This window comes from Drosophila guanche, unplaced genomic scaffold (genome assembly GCF_900245975.1).
Source record: "Drosophila guanche unplaced genomic scaffold, DGUA_6, whole genome shotgun sequence".
Classification (NCBI taxonomy): Eukaryota; Metazoa; Arthropoda; class Insecta; order Diptera; family Drosophilidae; genus Drosophila; species Drosophila guanche.
Genome location: NW_022995744.1, coordinates 1,148,239 through 1,164,706, shown reverse-complemented (window position 1 = coordinate 1,164,706; position 16,468 = coordinate 1,148,239). Strand labels below are relative to the sequence as shown.

General features: G+C 38.6%; 2 protein-coding genes across 4 annotated transcripts; one reads left to right on the top strand and one right to left on the bottom strand.

Moving 5' to 3' along the window:
* The first annotated feature begins 2,323 nt into the window (after positions 1–2,323).
* Positions 2,324–4,596, top strand: LOC117580417 (phosphate carrier protein, mitochondrial). 2 transcript variants are annotated; one of them, XM_034266967.1, is made up of 5 exons: positions 2,324–2,416; positions 2,719–3,159; positions 3,276–3,616; positions 3,692–4,046; positions 4,083–4,596. In XM_034266967.1, exons 2-4 carry the CDS (start codon positions 2,767–2,769, stop codon positions 4,035–4,037), a joined length of 1,080 nt encoding a protein of 359 aa, XP_034122858.1. In that variant the 5' UTR covers positions 2,324–2,416; positions 2,719–2,766; the 3' UTR covers positions 4,038–4,046; positions 4,083–4,596. The 2 variants fall into 2 exon arrangements, with proteins under 2 accessions (XP_034122858.1, XP_034122857.1); XM_034266966.1 differs by having other exon boundaries at positions 2,326–2,416; positions 3,692–4,596.
* Positions 4,597–6,264: 1,668 nt separating this feature from the next.
* On the bottom strand, positions 6,265–16,456 carry LOC117580416 (protein phosphatase 1 regulatory subunit 3C). 2 transcript variants are annotated; one of them, XM_034266964.1, is made up of 6 exons: positions 16,062–16,454; positions 15,175–15,326; positions 12,719–13,081; positions 7,862–8,068; positions 7,474–7,786; positions 6,265–7,408 (listed from the first exon to the last, which is right to left on the bottom strand). In XM_034266964.1, exons 2-6 carry the CDS (start codon positions 15,264–15,266, stop codon positions 7,232–7,234), a joined length of 1,152 nt encoding a protein of 383 aa, XP_034122855.1. In that variant the 5' UTR covers positions 15,267–15,326; positions 16,062–16,454; the 3' UTR covers positions 6,265–7,231. The 2 variants fall into 2 exon arrangements, with proteins under 2 accessions (XP_034122855.1, XP_034122856.1); XM_034266965.1 differs by lacking the exon at positions 12,719–13,081 and having other exon boundaries at positions 16,062–16,456.
* Between the last annotated feature and the right edge of the window lie 12 nt (positions 16,457–16,468).

Below are 16,468 nucleotides of genomic sequence, written 5' to 3'. Positions count from 1 at the left end.
ATTATTATTAACTCTCCTTTCCATGTACAACTTTCGGACTAAATCGTGCCCTTAATTTAAGGAGATCCAGAACATAATACATATATGTATGTTTATTCATATGTGTATTTAATTATTATTATATTTTGTATTTTCAAGGGGAAAAATAAGATAATCTTATAAGGTTACTTGTATACAATCACTGTAGTTGATCACAAACGTTCTTGTTAGTTATTCAACAAACAATTTTTTATTCAATTCTGCGCTGACAGTGTTTTTACTGTAGGATTCAATGATGCATTAATCATACATACTTATGTATGTATATATATTTGATACGCTTTTCTTGTCCATTAATATTTTTCAATCGCTTTTAACGTTTTGATAATGGAGGGTTATAGGAATGTTCCAAATATTATTTCAATCGACATTGAATATACGCCTTTTTTCGGAACAGTCAAAACTTTCTTTTAAGATTCCAAAAATATATTTACAATGCATACATATGCATCCACATACATATGTATGTATGCATATTACAAGAAAATCATATTTTGTTGGCTGGGTTTTTCACATCAGTTTCTCCTTTCCAGCTTTGCAAATAAATCAGTCCGTTAAACACATACGATTAATTAAACACTTCTTAAGCTTTCAAAGCAATTCCATAATCAATTGAAAAGACCACTTTGATTCTACATATTTTTAGTGGATCTAAACCCAGTTTGCAGACCGTTACACAGATACACAAATACACACACAAGACAGAGCATCTTTGCATACAAGCACTCATTTCTTACATTTTAATTACTCAATTATTTGCTTGATTTTGTTGTTCACTGCTTAAGTTAAAAATTAACCGCGAAGTGCGCAGGTCCAGCTCGTTGGCCAACTATTGGGGCCAGGCGAAGAGAGAAAAGACGCGCGTGTGCGAACGCGCAACGAACCGAACTCGCTTCTCTGTAGCTTTTGCAGATCACGACGCGCGCGCATACGTCTTGCTGGGGGCAAGGCTGGTTTTTCTTTGCCACAAAAACGTAGGCTGTGCTGGCAAAGCGGGCAAAAACAACAAAAAAACAAAAGCTACAGAGCTAAAAAGCACAAAACTCAGACTCAGAGCTTTCATGCAGAGAAGAAAAGCGTAATAACGTCCACAATTTTTGTTTTTATTCAACATTTAGCTATATAATATTATATTTGTTATATTTAATATGCCTTAAAGCCTTTCTGTGTATATTTCATTTTGTGTTTAAACTTTTCTTCGTTTAACTTTTGCGCGCAGTATTTCTGTACCAAAGATATGTATCAATATCGAACTATCGATAATTACATTTTCACATTAAGGATGTCCGCAGAGTGACCGCGCAAGGCAGAAAATACCAATAAATTCAACAAAATAAGCTGATAAGCAAATATTTTTAAAACTTGTTTTCATAAACGATTTTTCAAGGTATTTTAATTTGAGTAAAATTATACAAAATTAAGCCAGAATCTGTTGGTTTGACTTTTCGTTTCTTGAGTATCCAGCAACGTAAGCGATATCCACAGATTCTTATCGATATATCGATACGAAGTGCGTGTGTGGTCCACTAACCAAGTAGTATATTATACTATACCAAAAACGTAAAAGAGAGTCGAATAGATCGTCGGACTCAAAACAAAAAAAATGTCTCCAATGACTTTACTGAAAATTAAATCAACATACTGATTTTAATAAATTAATTAATTATTATTTGTGCTCTTTTGGCAATAATGGACGTTTGGCAAACGTTCTTAATTCAACTACCAGCTCTTTTTGTTACCCTTTTATTTTCCGTTTAATAAACACATGATTACAAATCACAGCTAATTTGTATGCGCTAGTCACCTTCCACGCACACGCAAAATATATACCATATTCCTAGCCATACTATTTATTTTGTTGTGTGCTAAATTTGCCTTTCTCATTAATGCCGTATACAGTTCAAGCAGATGCCAATATAAGATGCCGGGAACTGTTTTAAAAATAAAGGGTGCTTACTTGGGCTGTAATTTTTTTCCTCGGTATATTTACGGTAAGAAGATATTTTTCGGTATATTTCCAAGGGTCTCAAACATACCAAATTCATTAAAATAAATAAAAATCGAATACAATTTATTTATTAGAACTAACTAATCTCCAGAAAACCGAATCCTGTATCTTATTAAAAAATCATTTTCAGTGTTAGGAGTCCTAGATAGTTAGTTATATAAAGCCGAATGTAAAAATCGAAGAATTTGTTCTGTCTCATGCCAAAATGAGCAAATACCAACTGGGAAAAATTCCTTTTCAGTTATCCACCATTGGGAAATATAATTAATCAACATAAAAACCCATCGCGGCGGTCACACTACACGACGAAAAAATAATTTGAGCGGTCACTCTAAAAAATCCACGGGCTGAAAACGCTGCTGACGAATTGTAAGTGCAAAAAAACGGTTTAAAAATTTCGTAAGAATCTCTAATCAAACTGAAAACTAGAAAAAGATTCGACAGATCAAAATTGCTTGTGAGCCTGCTCCTGTGGCACAGATTTTGCTGTCGTAAGTGAAGTATTTTCGTTGCCGCTAGGGCGCGCCGCTGCAAATTCTTGGCACGGTGTTATGTAACCTAGAAAAGTGCTGGCACAGGAGGCCAAGAATAGTGCAGAGCAGCTGATTAAATTAGATAAGCACATGTCTCTGAACGCTAATTGCGAGGCGAATTTCTTCCTCTTTCCTCAGCTCACCTCTCGCCGCAGCTGCAATCCAACAACAAAAAGAGCTACAACCATGTTCTCGTCCTTTTTTGAGACTGCCAAGAACTCTCCGTTCCGCAGCCCCTTGGGCCGCGTCCAGTGCGAGGGTGCGCCCGCTGTGACCTGTTCCCAGGATCTTGAACTAGAGCCGGTGCATGGCCGTCAGATCAGTGCAGCTGCCGCCACCGTCGATTCGTGCGAGTTCGGAAGCAACAAATACTTTGCTCTGTGCGGCATCGGTGGTATTCTCAGCTGTGGAACCACTCACACCTTTGTGGTACCCTTGGATTTGGTCAAATGTCGCCTGCAGGTCGATCAGGCCAAATACAAAAATCTGTTCCATGGCTTCAAAGTCACCGTTGCCGAGGAGGGTGCCCGCGGCCTGGCCAAGGGCTGGTTCCCCACTCTGCTGGGCTACTCTGCACAGGTAAGTCTGCCGGTTACGCAACCCTCCAGTCACGGAAACGTGACTGCGGCTGATAACCCATTACTCAATGGAGGCTAATTACCTTTCCGACTATGCTTTGTGTCTGCTGGCTGTAGGGTCTGTGCAAGTTTGGCTTGTACGAGCTGTTCAAAGTAAAGTATGCCAATATACTGGGTGAGGAAAATTCCTATCTGTACCGCACCTCGCTGTATCTGGCCGCCTCTGCATCAGCGGAGTTCTTCGCCGATATTGCCCTGTCTCCTTTCGAGGCTGCCAAGGTTAAGATTCAGACTGTGCCCGGGTTTGCCAGCACCTTCCGCGAGGCTGTGCCCAAGATGCTAAAGGATGAGGGCATTAATGCCTTCTACAAGGGTCTAGTGCCATTGTGGATGCGTCAAATCCCATACACCATGATGAAGTTCGCTTGCTTTGAGCGTACCGTTGAGCTTCTTTACAAGTAAGTCTGAAGTTGATAAGTGTTGTAGAATCCCCCCTCCTTATCCATATTTTATCCTGCTCCACTTCCTGCCAGGTATGTGGTTCCCAAGCCCCGCGTTGAGTGCTCCAAGGGCGAGCAGCTGGTTGTCACCTTTGCCGCTGGCTACATTGCAGGTGTGTTCTGTGCCATCGTATCGCATCCCGCTGATGTGGTCGTGTCCAAGCTGAACCAGACCAAGGGTGCCAGCGCTGTGAGCGTTGCCAAGTCCCTCGGCTTCAGTGGAATGTGGAACGGCCTGACGCCTCGTATCATTATGATCGGTACCCTGACCGCTCTGCAATGGTTCATCTATGATGGAGTCAAGGTTGCTCTGGGCATTCCCCGCCCACCACCACCAGAGATGCCCGCTAGCCTGAAGGCCAAGCTGGAGAAGCAATAAGTTGAAACGACGGGCAGAACGCAATGATCCACTTGTAGTTTAAGACCAGAGTTGATGCGTTGGCGCGGATTCGGGCTGAACCAGGAGCAGCAGCATACATTTACATTTACATTTACTTTCGATTGTGAAACGAAGTTATTCTTTAAGATTATATATTTAATTTCTATAGAGCTCAATGTTGTGTGTGTGCGATGGACACATGAACATTCCAGTTACACTTCATGCATTTCTCTATCTCAGCCATTTATCTACTCTACAAAACGAAACTTACACTGTCGACAAATTTAACATTCTATAGACGAATCTATCTTATGTAATTTAACTACACTCAAGCTAAAAGTATTCCATCTCTGTTCTATCCAACAGATACAATTATATATAAACCTACTGTAATGTGTCTCTAGCTTAAGCTGGCTAGAATGTTTGCGTGTTGTCTCCTGAGTTTTTTCCCATAACCCTGCCGCCCACTTGTTCACCTTCCCTGTATCGTGGTCCTGCACCTGTCATGTATGAGAAATGATATTACGCTGTTTCAATTGTTTGATCCGATCCCCAAAAAGCAAATAAATTAATTTATAAAACAAATCAAACCATGCATTTCCAATTTCTAACTATCCAAGTCTATGCGTTTTTCTATCTACAACTGGTAGCAGCTCGAGATGAATTCAGTTATCGCTTGGAGATAACCTTATGACCGAACAACTAGGTGTTGTTCCCTGTCATTGAAATGTGATTTTTACATGGTAGCAATTATCGGGTGTGTAAGTAGCACGTTCTCGACCTGTACAGAGATTTACGTTGTAGAATGTAGTTGGAATTATAAAACATAAGCAGAATCTGTAAATAAATTGCCTGCAATATTCATGGAGCAACCGTATTTGTATTTTTAAAATTACTTTAAATTTGTAACGTGATACTTGAATGGCTATGATGCCGTACAACCATAATTTATACATCCAGAGGTGTTATTTAGCGAGGCTTCGTTTTATAAATTGATTTCAGAGCTGCGCAGAATCGGTTGAAGAACTTAAGCTGTGTTGGTATCGGCAAGCTGTGAGCCACGGGTTACCAAATCGGCCATCTGCCGAGGAATCGATTTTTGAATCGAGCCCAAGGTTAAAAAGATTGGTTCGGATTATAAATAAGTCCAAAAACCGTACGGAACCCTACGGATAACACTGCCTTCAGGAAAGGAAAGATCTAACAATTATTCCGTTGACTAAATAGCAAGTTTTGAAATCGTAGCCAACAGTTGTCTCTTTTTATATCCGGTAAAATCCGGTGAAAAAAGTGGATGTACATATGTAACGCATAGAAGGAAACGATTCCGACCCCATAAAGTATATACATTCTTGATCAGTGCCTTGTGTGTCTGTCCGTCCGTCTTGTTAAGCGCCTGGATATCAGAGACTATAAAAGCTAGAGCCACCAAATATTGCATCCAGACTTCTGTATGCTCACACTGTTACAAGTGTACTTCAAAAATGAGCCCCGCCCCCTTTCGCCCGGTATTCACAATTTTGAAGATACGAAAAAACTAAAAACGCTATTCCATAGGGAAGAACCGTGTCCATCAGATCACCGAATTGGGATCAGATTGGATCATTATTATAGCCAGAATGAAGAAATAAATTTGCAGTGGCTAGCCCTCACCACTTTCGGCAGCTGTTTTTGTTTTTTGCACATTCTCTCAGTCACACCCTGCTTCTGCAGTGTGCGGCCTCTGCCTCAGCAGTGCCTATGTAGTGTGCGGTTCTAGAGGAGGGGGGCGAGAGTGTTGGCGTGAGAAGTGTTGTAGATGTATATGACAGTGAAGAAAATATTTAAAATTTGAAATAAACCGTTAAGGTACAGATGACTACTGAGTACCGGGTATAAAAGTTGTGACGCGTAACAAGCGTTTTATATGCTCTAAAACGTAGATCATTCCCGCTTACCTACCTAGTAGGACAGTATATGGGTTTAAGAAGGTAAACTTTCGCCATGGTTCGATATTATTGTACTGAGTGTATCAGCTCTTTGCTGTTTGCTCGTGGTTTCCAAATTGCCTGGAGGAGTTCAGCGTAGCGAACAGCGAATCAAAGAGCATGTACATTTTTAAACATTTATATTATTTATTCGTTTATGAGCAATAAGCAAAGGCTCGTTGTGTCATACTGTCTTAAAAAACTGAATAAACATAGGGTTCCATCTCTTCCTAAATATGTACAATGCATGCACACATACATATGTATGTATAAGTTATTCATACAAATCAATGTGGCGCCTTACTAACTAAATAACCTCTAAGGACTACGAACTAGGCATCTTTACATAACTGAGCTCAGACGCATATAAATGTATTTAACAGGCAATTTTCTGGTATATGTACATAAATATATTCTGTTTGCTTTTTTGTTGTACAAATCACTTAAATCTAGTTAGATGTCTTAAATTGAATAGTATATAGTCGGCGATGGGACTCACGCAGAATTATTATGACAAAATTTCGTTGTTTGTTATGTGGTGAAGCGAATATTTTGTTGCTATATGTTATAATGTGGTATATTGCAGGACGTGTTTTCTTCTCCGTAACAAGCCATTTCAGTCTTAACGTTTCAAATAACCAAAGGGAAAATGTTATGATTTTATAAAATTCCGAAATTATGGATCCAATAAGCTTAAAAACTAAAGTGAAGTTTTGTTTGTTGTCTGCATTAGCATATACATGCGTTATGTTTGCTATTCTTTCTTTCTTTATTTGTTTATTGGTTCGCTAGGATACGTCACTCCTTGAGTATATCTTCCTCTCACTATTATTTTATATCATCAGTTATATCGATGTAGACAATCACACAGGCATATGGGTATACATTACATAAAGTTATAGTTTTTTAGACAATTTTTCCGATCAACATACAAACAATTTAAAAAAGATGCACGTAAAAGATATGATCTTGAAATTTCATTAGATAAACATACAAATTCGGGGGTTTGCCTAAATAAAGTAGTTATGGGCCCTCGTCTCTGATTTTCTGATCAATGGCACTTTAATCATTAAGTCAACAGTTTCGTTATCGTTACAATCTCTTAGACTCTCTCTCTTTGTCCCTAATTCTTTCCTTTCTTTCCTAATTCTGTTACTTTCTGGTGATGTGGCCCAAATGAGATGTGTTCCTTTCGGAGAAGGAAAATCCATTTCATCTCCCAAGACTTCACCAATATGGTGTATGCGCGTCTTGATGCCAACCATTTTGGTCCTGCACCTTGGCCAGGGCATCAGTCAGGGTGGACCGTATTTGCTGACTGGAGTTGCGACTCTGACCCTTATCATAAGGAGAGAGGGCATTGTAGTAAAAGGGCGAACGCTTGCTGATGGTGTAGTTTGTACCCTAATAAAAGGAGGATTGGAAATGATAAAAAAGTGGTTCGCCTTTTATTGCCATAATCAACTCACATCATTATTATCCCAATACTCTGTATCGTTGGTGCGATAGCAAATGCAGAACTCCAAGCGCTTCGAGGATGGCGGCAGCGTGATCTTGAACGAGAATGTATCAAAAATCACGTGGGCACAGGTGGTCGGTCCATAGGCCCTGGCAAAAGTACAAAATATATCCTGCTGACTCTTCCAATCGTCCCACGTGACACGCACTATGATTTCCTTTCGGAAGTCAACGTTCTTCACTTTGATGGTGCCCACCACTATGGACTCCTCATCCTTGACAATCACATTCTCTAGGGACACATAGTCCCGCTCTATTTTTTGTCTGTTATAAAGTTAAAAAGGTTATAAGAATCTAAAGATAAACGCAAGCATACTGCCTATCACAGGCAGTACTTACCTAAAAGATAAATAATCTGAAGCTGGCTGCTTGAAGTCCACCGTCCATTGATCTGGCGGATGTGGACTGACCAGACCCTGTGTTATCTGCTCCAAGAATTTCATGCTCCAATAGGGCGGCACATTCGAGGGTTCGGACATCACGCGAACCTCGGTTAGCGATAGACCCTCATCATCGGCAAAGATCACATGCTTTTTGGGGCCGCGACTGCAAAACGACAAAAAATAAATGCCAAATGAAAAAGAAAAAAAGAAATTCTATACATATGTATGTACATATGTATTATATATATTATTAAATATAGAATTGACCCTGGCCTTATCAGGTTAGATTGACCCCCCCATTGGGCATTTATTTATTGAATTTAATGGTCATTGACTTTTCTTCTTTCAGGAGATTTTTATTTCAATGACCAACAGTTTGGTGGCTTTGATTGTCTTTTAGTTTAGCTAACTGCGTCGTTGCCAAATTCATTTGTTTCAGATAATTTATGGATTTCCGTGGATCAGAAGGGACTCTCTATAATTGCCAATAGATTTCACTAACAAGCCCAACCATTCGTAAAAAATTCAAAATATTCTGTCAAATTTTCCCATTTCTCACAAAAAAGTTAAATCCATTACGAAAATATTATTCCCACAATGCCTGCGTCATGAAAAGAGTGATGTGTATTGAAATTTTAATGTCTATTTTTAGTAGCCAAAAATGAGCTTGAAGCTACATATGTACATACATATGTATGTATGTATATGTAAAACACGCCTACATTTTTCTTTTCTTGCGATTCTTCCCACGAGCCGCTGGCTTCAATGTAAATAAAAACACACCCCACTCGAATGCCTATACTATACATAAATATGTAGTATTTTCGTGATTTGTCAAACAAGTAACTATTCATAAAAAATGCACAAACTCAAAATAAAAAAAATATCAAAATACAAAAAGATGGTAAAAAAACAAACCAATAAAATAAAATTAATATTATTTTTTATCGACAAATTATTCTATAAACTGTGTTTGTATATATGTACTTATGTATACATACGTATGTACATATTTACTGCTGTACTTATTTGTGTTTCCTAAACTGTTTTAAGTACTTCAAATTTAAAAGGACCTTTATTGTTGCCAGCTGGACAATACTTTATTATGGATCAATCAATCATTCAAATTGTTTACGGAGTATACTATTCTTTATTGCCAGTATAACCCATTTTATTAACTAGAATTTCATGCCTTATTTTCTAAGATCTGTGCTGCTGAATTGCATAATATTATCTATAAAATGTATTTTCGCACAGAAGGAAAAGTTTCCGACCCCATAAAGTATATATATTCTCGATCAGCATCAATAGCCGAGTCGATATGGCCGAGTCTGTCTGATCGTCTGTCCGTCTATCCGTCGGTCCTTCCGTCTTGGCAAGAACCTGAATATCAGAGACTATAGCCGCTAGAGCCATCAAATTTTGCATACGGATATCCCAGTGTTACAAGTGTATTGCAAAAATTCGCCCCGCCTCCATCCGCCTTCAGAAAGGGACGGGCAATTTTGAAGATAAGAGAAAAGTAAAAATGCAATTCCGTAGAGAATCTATCAGATCACTGAATAAGGATCCGATTGTATTATAACCAGAATGACGATATTCATTTGCAGTGGCTAACCCACACCCCTGCAGCGCCTTTTTTTATTTTTTGCACATTCTCTCATTCCACGCATGCAGTGTGTGACTCTAGGGAGGTGCAGGAGCCTTAGGTACAGATGTACCACTGAGTAGCAGATATAAAAGTTGGACGAGTAAAAAGCGTCTCACACGCCTCTCTTCGTTTTTATTAGTTTAGGTTTTTAAATATGTTTTTAATTTCTACCATAGTCATTGTCATTAGCTCGTGTAAGCGAAATCCCTACGAAAACATATTTTTATAGAAATTTTACCCCATGAGCCGATAAGATAACATAAGCTTATCATAGTCGTCAGGGGATCGTTTTTAATGGAGTCATTCGAAATAAACTTCGAGTTTTTCTTCGCCGTCAGACAGCAGCAAGTTACTACCGACCGTAGTCAAACCCCCCGCACAGAACAATTATTTGAGCATCGAGTGCTAAATATATCTGAAATACAAATATCAAGCAATTGTTGGCGATGGCTATTGCCAGGCCAGGCAAGGTTGCCTTTCTGTTTATTGGATGCCGACATTATCAAACAGCCGGCTCTGGCATTTCTGTAGAGATCGTACCATGATCAGGCTACTCGACTATCGATGTGGACGACGGAGATCACGCATCGAGGGAATGATCAGCAGTGCGCCGGGCGCCGCTGCGTGGCCGCTGCTGTGGCTGCATTTTCTTCAACAGGTTTCCGTTTGGGTCGATGCGATTGCTTATCTTGTGTGGGCCCATCAGAGCCAGCAGCCGACAAGAAATCAGAGACTCAGGCAGGTCTCGTTTTTTGGTTTCTTTCTGTTGGCTGGCCGCTTTCCTGCTTTCAGTTTTGAGAGCATGTCAAGTAGCAAACTCGTACAAGAGATCAACCGAAAAATCATTTAAGTTAAAATACATTTTCCATTTTGGTTCCATTATTTCCAAGAGGAACGAGTTTCTCCGTCAATACATTTGACCACAAAATCGAACAAAACGAATCCTCCAAAATATACATACAATTCCGTATGCATTACAGATACATACAGAGTTATGTTTGATATCCGGTTTTAACAAGTCTATAAATATTAAAACTGTTCAATATGCAAGGCACATTAAGGTATTTTTTTGGTTGAATTGCCGCGTAAACGAGTTTTCGTTTCTTGTAAAAGAAATTTTGAACTTTGATAGTTCAAAATATTTTCAACATTTTCTTTAGGTTTTGATCCAGAGACCTTGATCAACTGCTTGCCAAAATCATGTAAGACTTTAAAAACTTCCTAATTGATGCGGAAACTCTGAGAGTTTTAATAGTTGACCTTTACAAACTGTCTCTGATCATTTCTTATTTCATATTAATAATCACAAAGTGCTTCCATCTTTCAAAGTTTTCCATTTCACACTTTTCATTGTTTTTTCCTTGGTTTCTTCACACTCAGATTCGTTTGTCCATTTTCTCAATAAAAGCTCAAAGTCCAATAGTAAAAGACTGAACATAGTTCTTCTGTGGTTATTTTTCAGTGGGCATCGTATTGGATGATCTCCACCCGTGTCATTACTTCTATCTCACAAAAATATTGATACTGAATAACACAAAAAATTCATTTCAATGCACAGATGAACAAGCTTTCCTAAGTTTTTACAGCAGATAGTTTCCACACGATCTGATCAGAGCACGTGATCTTCACATGAACACTTCTCACAATCTCTATATATAACCTTAAACATACGTGTGTTTGTATGGCAGCTAGGTGGGGACGGGACTGTAATGTCGAAATATATTTAAGTTAGGTTACACCCGAAAAAAATGTACATATGTTCATTTATTATGCCTTTCGTTTGAATGCGATCACGCTTCTAGGCCAATAATATTTCGGCCTTGACGTGACCTGGCAACGCTGTTTTATGGGTGATCTTTATGATTTTCGTTTTTGGGGGGTAATTAAGAAAGCTTTTTCATAGTCTGTCAAGTCTGATTGATCTGAGAGTGTAACTTATCTGCGGGATGCTTCCGACTTTGATAGACGGCTTCGTCGGAAAACTTGCTAAATTAAAACTAAATTTTCATGGATAATATATTAATTATTTATTTTGCATTTGAAATTACCTAACTGTATTATATCCTTGCTACAAGAATATACTAAATTGATCAGGTCAGGTTTTTTTCGAAATGAACAACCATTATATTACACTACACTACTCGACTCGATTTTTACGCTTTGATCCAAACTAAACTTTTCTGAAAGATATGGGACTTCGAAACGTTTTGATGATAATTACTTTTTGTATACCCGGTACTCGAAAAATAAATAGGGCATATGGCATACATATTCTTGATCAGCATCAATAGCCGCCTGGATATCAGAGACTATAGCCGCTAGGGCAACCAAGTTTTGCATACAGATGGCTGGGATATCACAGTGTTACAAGTGTATTGCAAAATTGAGATAACTCATCTTCAATTTGGTTTTAGTTTCTTCTGTAAAATTGCATGCTTTAAAATTAGATTCGAATTTAAAATATATATATATATATATATATATATTCCCCTTAGTATATTGGCTTTTTGTATATTTTGCCCTTTCCCCCTTTTTCCAATTTCCTGTTAGCCCCTTTACTATTGACATGTGCTCGACTATGACGTCTGTGGGAAAGTTGTGTGATTGCCAAAAGAAATGTTCGGGCTGTTTTGTCTCTTTGGTGAACTATTGTTAATGACTTTTCAAAGAAAATGTTATTGGCATTCAGATAGGTTATTGGGGCTGCTTATGAGATCAACAAAGTGGGCCAAAGCAGCCCAACTTTGGGAGAGTTTTATATGGAATTCATTTGATTGGTCTGATTTGATTTGAATTTATACATCTAATGTTTTCTTTTATCAACTTTAGCATCTCCTTAATTGTTCCCTTAATTTAATGAAAGGTCCCCGGCTACGTTGGTTTTCTACCAACCATCTTTTGCTCGTGTTGTTGCCCAAGGTTGCCCTCTGACTATTTTTACAATCCAATCCAACCCTTCGAGTCCAGTCTACTAAAACCTCGATCTAGTTCATTAGGCGGTTTATCAAGATTAGTGAGTGGGGCGCATTGTCTTTCAGCGGCTGACGTCAAAGTGATTGAACCCCCAAGGCATTGGGAGAACTCTTATTCGGTTTGCGGTGCTGTCTCAGGTTACCTCCATGATGCAATCTTATCATTCCCGGCCACATGCCAGCTACTCACCTCTGTTCGCAGTGGGCCACTCCGTTGGCTTCATTATTCTGGGTGCAACAGCAGTTGTCCGCTACATAGCTGTTTTCTGGAGTCGGTTCATCTATGGGGCTGGGACTTTGTGGGGTTTTGTGCTGGCAGGACTTGCGACTGAGACATGACTTGGGTTGGTTGAAGAGATGTGGAGCCGAAGCCATGCGCTCCAGATAACTGCGACCTGATCGACTGCCCACTCCCAGGGGCGTGGCCCCTGCCTTCTGGTGACCCGGCTGGCACTGAATGGCCGCAGAGGCATTGTTGACCATGGCTTTGGAGGCCAGACTTATCACTTGTGGACGGCAGTAGCGCGATGCTCTATTGGGTTCGTCATTGTAGCTGCAAGACACAGAGACACGGAGATGGTTCGATCAGTACAGTACGGAATGTGATGGTGCGACTGGAATGGGGTGGGGTGAGCCTCCTGTTCGGGGATCTACGCATTCGCCTGCCTGCACTTTTATCAGCTTTGATAAGCGGGGTTCCAATACGATCCGCATTTATTATGCTCGCACGTTAAATTTGTACGGCGATAATATTTGCCATCCATTGTTCTGTCGCCTATGTATACAACTTATACCTCCTGATCCTAAGTATAGCATGTACATATATAGTATACATACATATGTATGTACATATGTGGTATATACGGTATATTGTCTGTAAAGAAACGCCGTTGATAAGCCCTACAGTTGCGCACGACTTGTTTCAGGAATGCGTGGCGATAGTGGAGTTTTCTGGAGAGTGTCATTTTGGAGAGAATATTGTGAATCACTGGCGAAAGTGTGTTCACGAAGGTAAATAGCCGTTACAAAACCATTCCTCTTATAAAATATGTGCCAAATAATTTCAAATAGTTCTATTTTTTCGTCTAGACGATAATGCAACTTCCTACACAAAGTCAAGTCAATTCATGCTAAGGTTCGATCGTAGCCTAGACATCCATATGTTGGTTTCATTTTTATCAGCCGGGTTATGGCAAACTGTGCGTGGGCCTGGTCCCAAGAATCTTTCCCGTTGATTACAGGGCAGTCTGATCCGTCTCAACATATTTTTTTATGTTGTGGGAAAGTGAAACATTTCAAGAGTTTTATTGCAAATAAAGCTTGGTGTGTGGGTACTTCGGTTATTGGAAAATGTATACTTCACAAATATACATATAAATCTAGCTCGGTGGCTCTACATTTTAGAGCCTAAAATCACGATATGAAATTAGAAATGACTCCAAGGAGAAACATACGACTTTTTTTAATTTTTTTGAGTGGTGTTCGTATTCACGTGCTTTGATGACAAGCTTATGAAAGGGTTTTCCCTGGTACATATTAATAAGCGGACTCGTAGGTCTAGTTATATTTTCTTCGTTCAATGTTTCTTTTTCTAAACAAACGACATTCTCCAACAAATATTTATTCGATTATCTTTAACCTGAATATTTGAACATCTTCAAAATATGTTTTTGTGTGTTTTCTCATTGCTGAAAATAAAACCCACTCTATAAATATCATCAATGACTGATGCAGCCCGTGCACTAAAAGAGGCCCCACAAATGTGGTCTATTCTCAATTGAATGAATTTCTTCGAAAAGGAGCATACGCTCCTCTCTCCGAATTGTCATATTTTTCTTTTGGTACTTGTGTCCATGAGCCAAAAAGTTGCGTCAAAGTGACACGCGCACATTTGTCGTCAAGCGGGCGGGCAATCGTCGGCGTCATTCACCCGACTCGTGGACAACCCTCCAAATCTCAGAGCTACACTAACAAGCACACACTGTAGCCTCTCCAAAATGTTTGTTTTGGTTCGCGATGATCGTCCGTTCTCCTTGTCTTGCCTTGATCTTGACTGCTTTCATTATACATATTTCAGTTCCAATGTGTTGTCATCCCAAACCAACCTGAGTCCCAAAAATATTATTAGTGCCTGCATTCATTGCGTTCATCAGTGTTTTTTTAAAGTGTTTGGTGTTTTGGCATACAATATTTTTCAGTCCTAATAGAATTACCACATTTGTTTAGCTAAGTTCAAGCAGTTGACATATGTACAAATGAAAGTGCAAAAAATACTGAAATAAAGGTAAATTCCCAGTCATCCAAGTTGAATAAGTAATACCCTTTTTGAACAGACTGAAATGCAAACATTAGAAAACCAAGAAATCAACTTTCATTGTACATGCTGTAGAAAATTAATTAAAATATTAAACAGAAAATAGCTGGAGACTTATCGAATGATGCGAATATAAAAGCGAAAGTTCGGGACGTGACACAAAATACGAAACGTAGAAATTCTCGTTTCTTATTTCTTCTGTGGTAATTTCATGTGAATTCAATATATTTTATTTGAAGACCGAAAGCACGTGCGTTCACTTGAATCAATTTAGTGTTAAATTATGCAAATTGATGAACACTTTTATTTATGATTCTTTTGGGTTAACTTACTTCAATGCCTGCCGCTGATGTCCGCTCATGAAGTCCGCCAGAAAACTAACGGGTGGACTGTGACTAAATATGGGCGGACTGTGCGAAATCATTTTATATAGATCTGTGATAGATATTGATCTCGCAACAAGGAACTTTTTGTGTGGAAGCCCCTGAGAAAGAAATATAACATATAAAATATTTATTATTATTGCAATTAAAGCGCAAAAAACAATAAAAAAAATATATATATATAATTAAGTTTAAATTTCGATTGTTATATATGTATGTAAATATGTATGTGTACTGCTTGGTGATTTTTGTTGTTTATAATCTCAGGTGGGATCTAAACTGTGATTTTTAGATGGATTTTGCTTCCTAGCGTCTTGATATGTTCATATGTATGTACATCTTCTGAGCGAATGATCAGTTTGATATAGTTTTCTTAGATTTACAAATTTTAATACTATACACTACCCGACATCATTTTCCCCCCCGGAACCAAACCAAATTTTTCTGAAATATACAGGGATTAGAAATGGTCTTATGATACATTTTTGCTCATGAGCAGAATTTTTTGTTTAACAGTTTTTTAAAACTGTTTTTTTTTTGTAAAGTTTTTAGAGTTAGCTCTTCTTTATTTTCTCATAACTTAAATATTGTACATCTGGTTGTAACAAACTTTGTCAATTTAAAAAGCTGATAAATGCATCTATAAAGTGTACCCAAAGTCTTTAAAAACTCACTAAGAGTCGAAAAACATTATATCCTGTGTTAAAAAACTCTTCAAAAAATAGTTCTGTTAATGACCCAAATCTAGTCAAAAAAGTTTAATTTTGTCGAGTAGTGTCATTATTCTTAAATTGCATTGGTTTGGTGTCGGTTAAATACTGGTGGATGGAACTAACCGTTAATTGCTATTGAAGTCTCGTTCTTTCCGTATTCTCCTTCTCTTGCCTGCTGCTAAGGAACTTTTCTTCACTCTTCTTTCTTATGCACTTTCAATACATTTTTTTTTTAATTTGTGCATCACACGCGCTATTCACGGACGACGACGGCGTCAGACAATGAAATTTTAATTTAGCAAATTTTCAACCGAATTTATGAAAATATTCTTGAGATTTCTGTGTGTCAGGAACTTAACGTAGTGGACGGACTTTCCGGCCTTTTCTGATTTATTCGCCGGCGCTTTTTATAGTCCCTGCCGTTCTGTTAGTTACTTATTTTTAGTTTTCACGAACAAACGAACGACATGGAGAAAAACAACAAACGCCGTCCCGTTCCGTTCCGTTTGAAGCTGAGAAAACGAATGAAT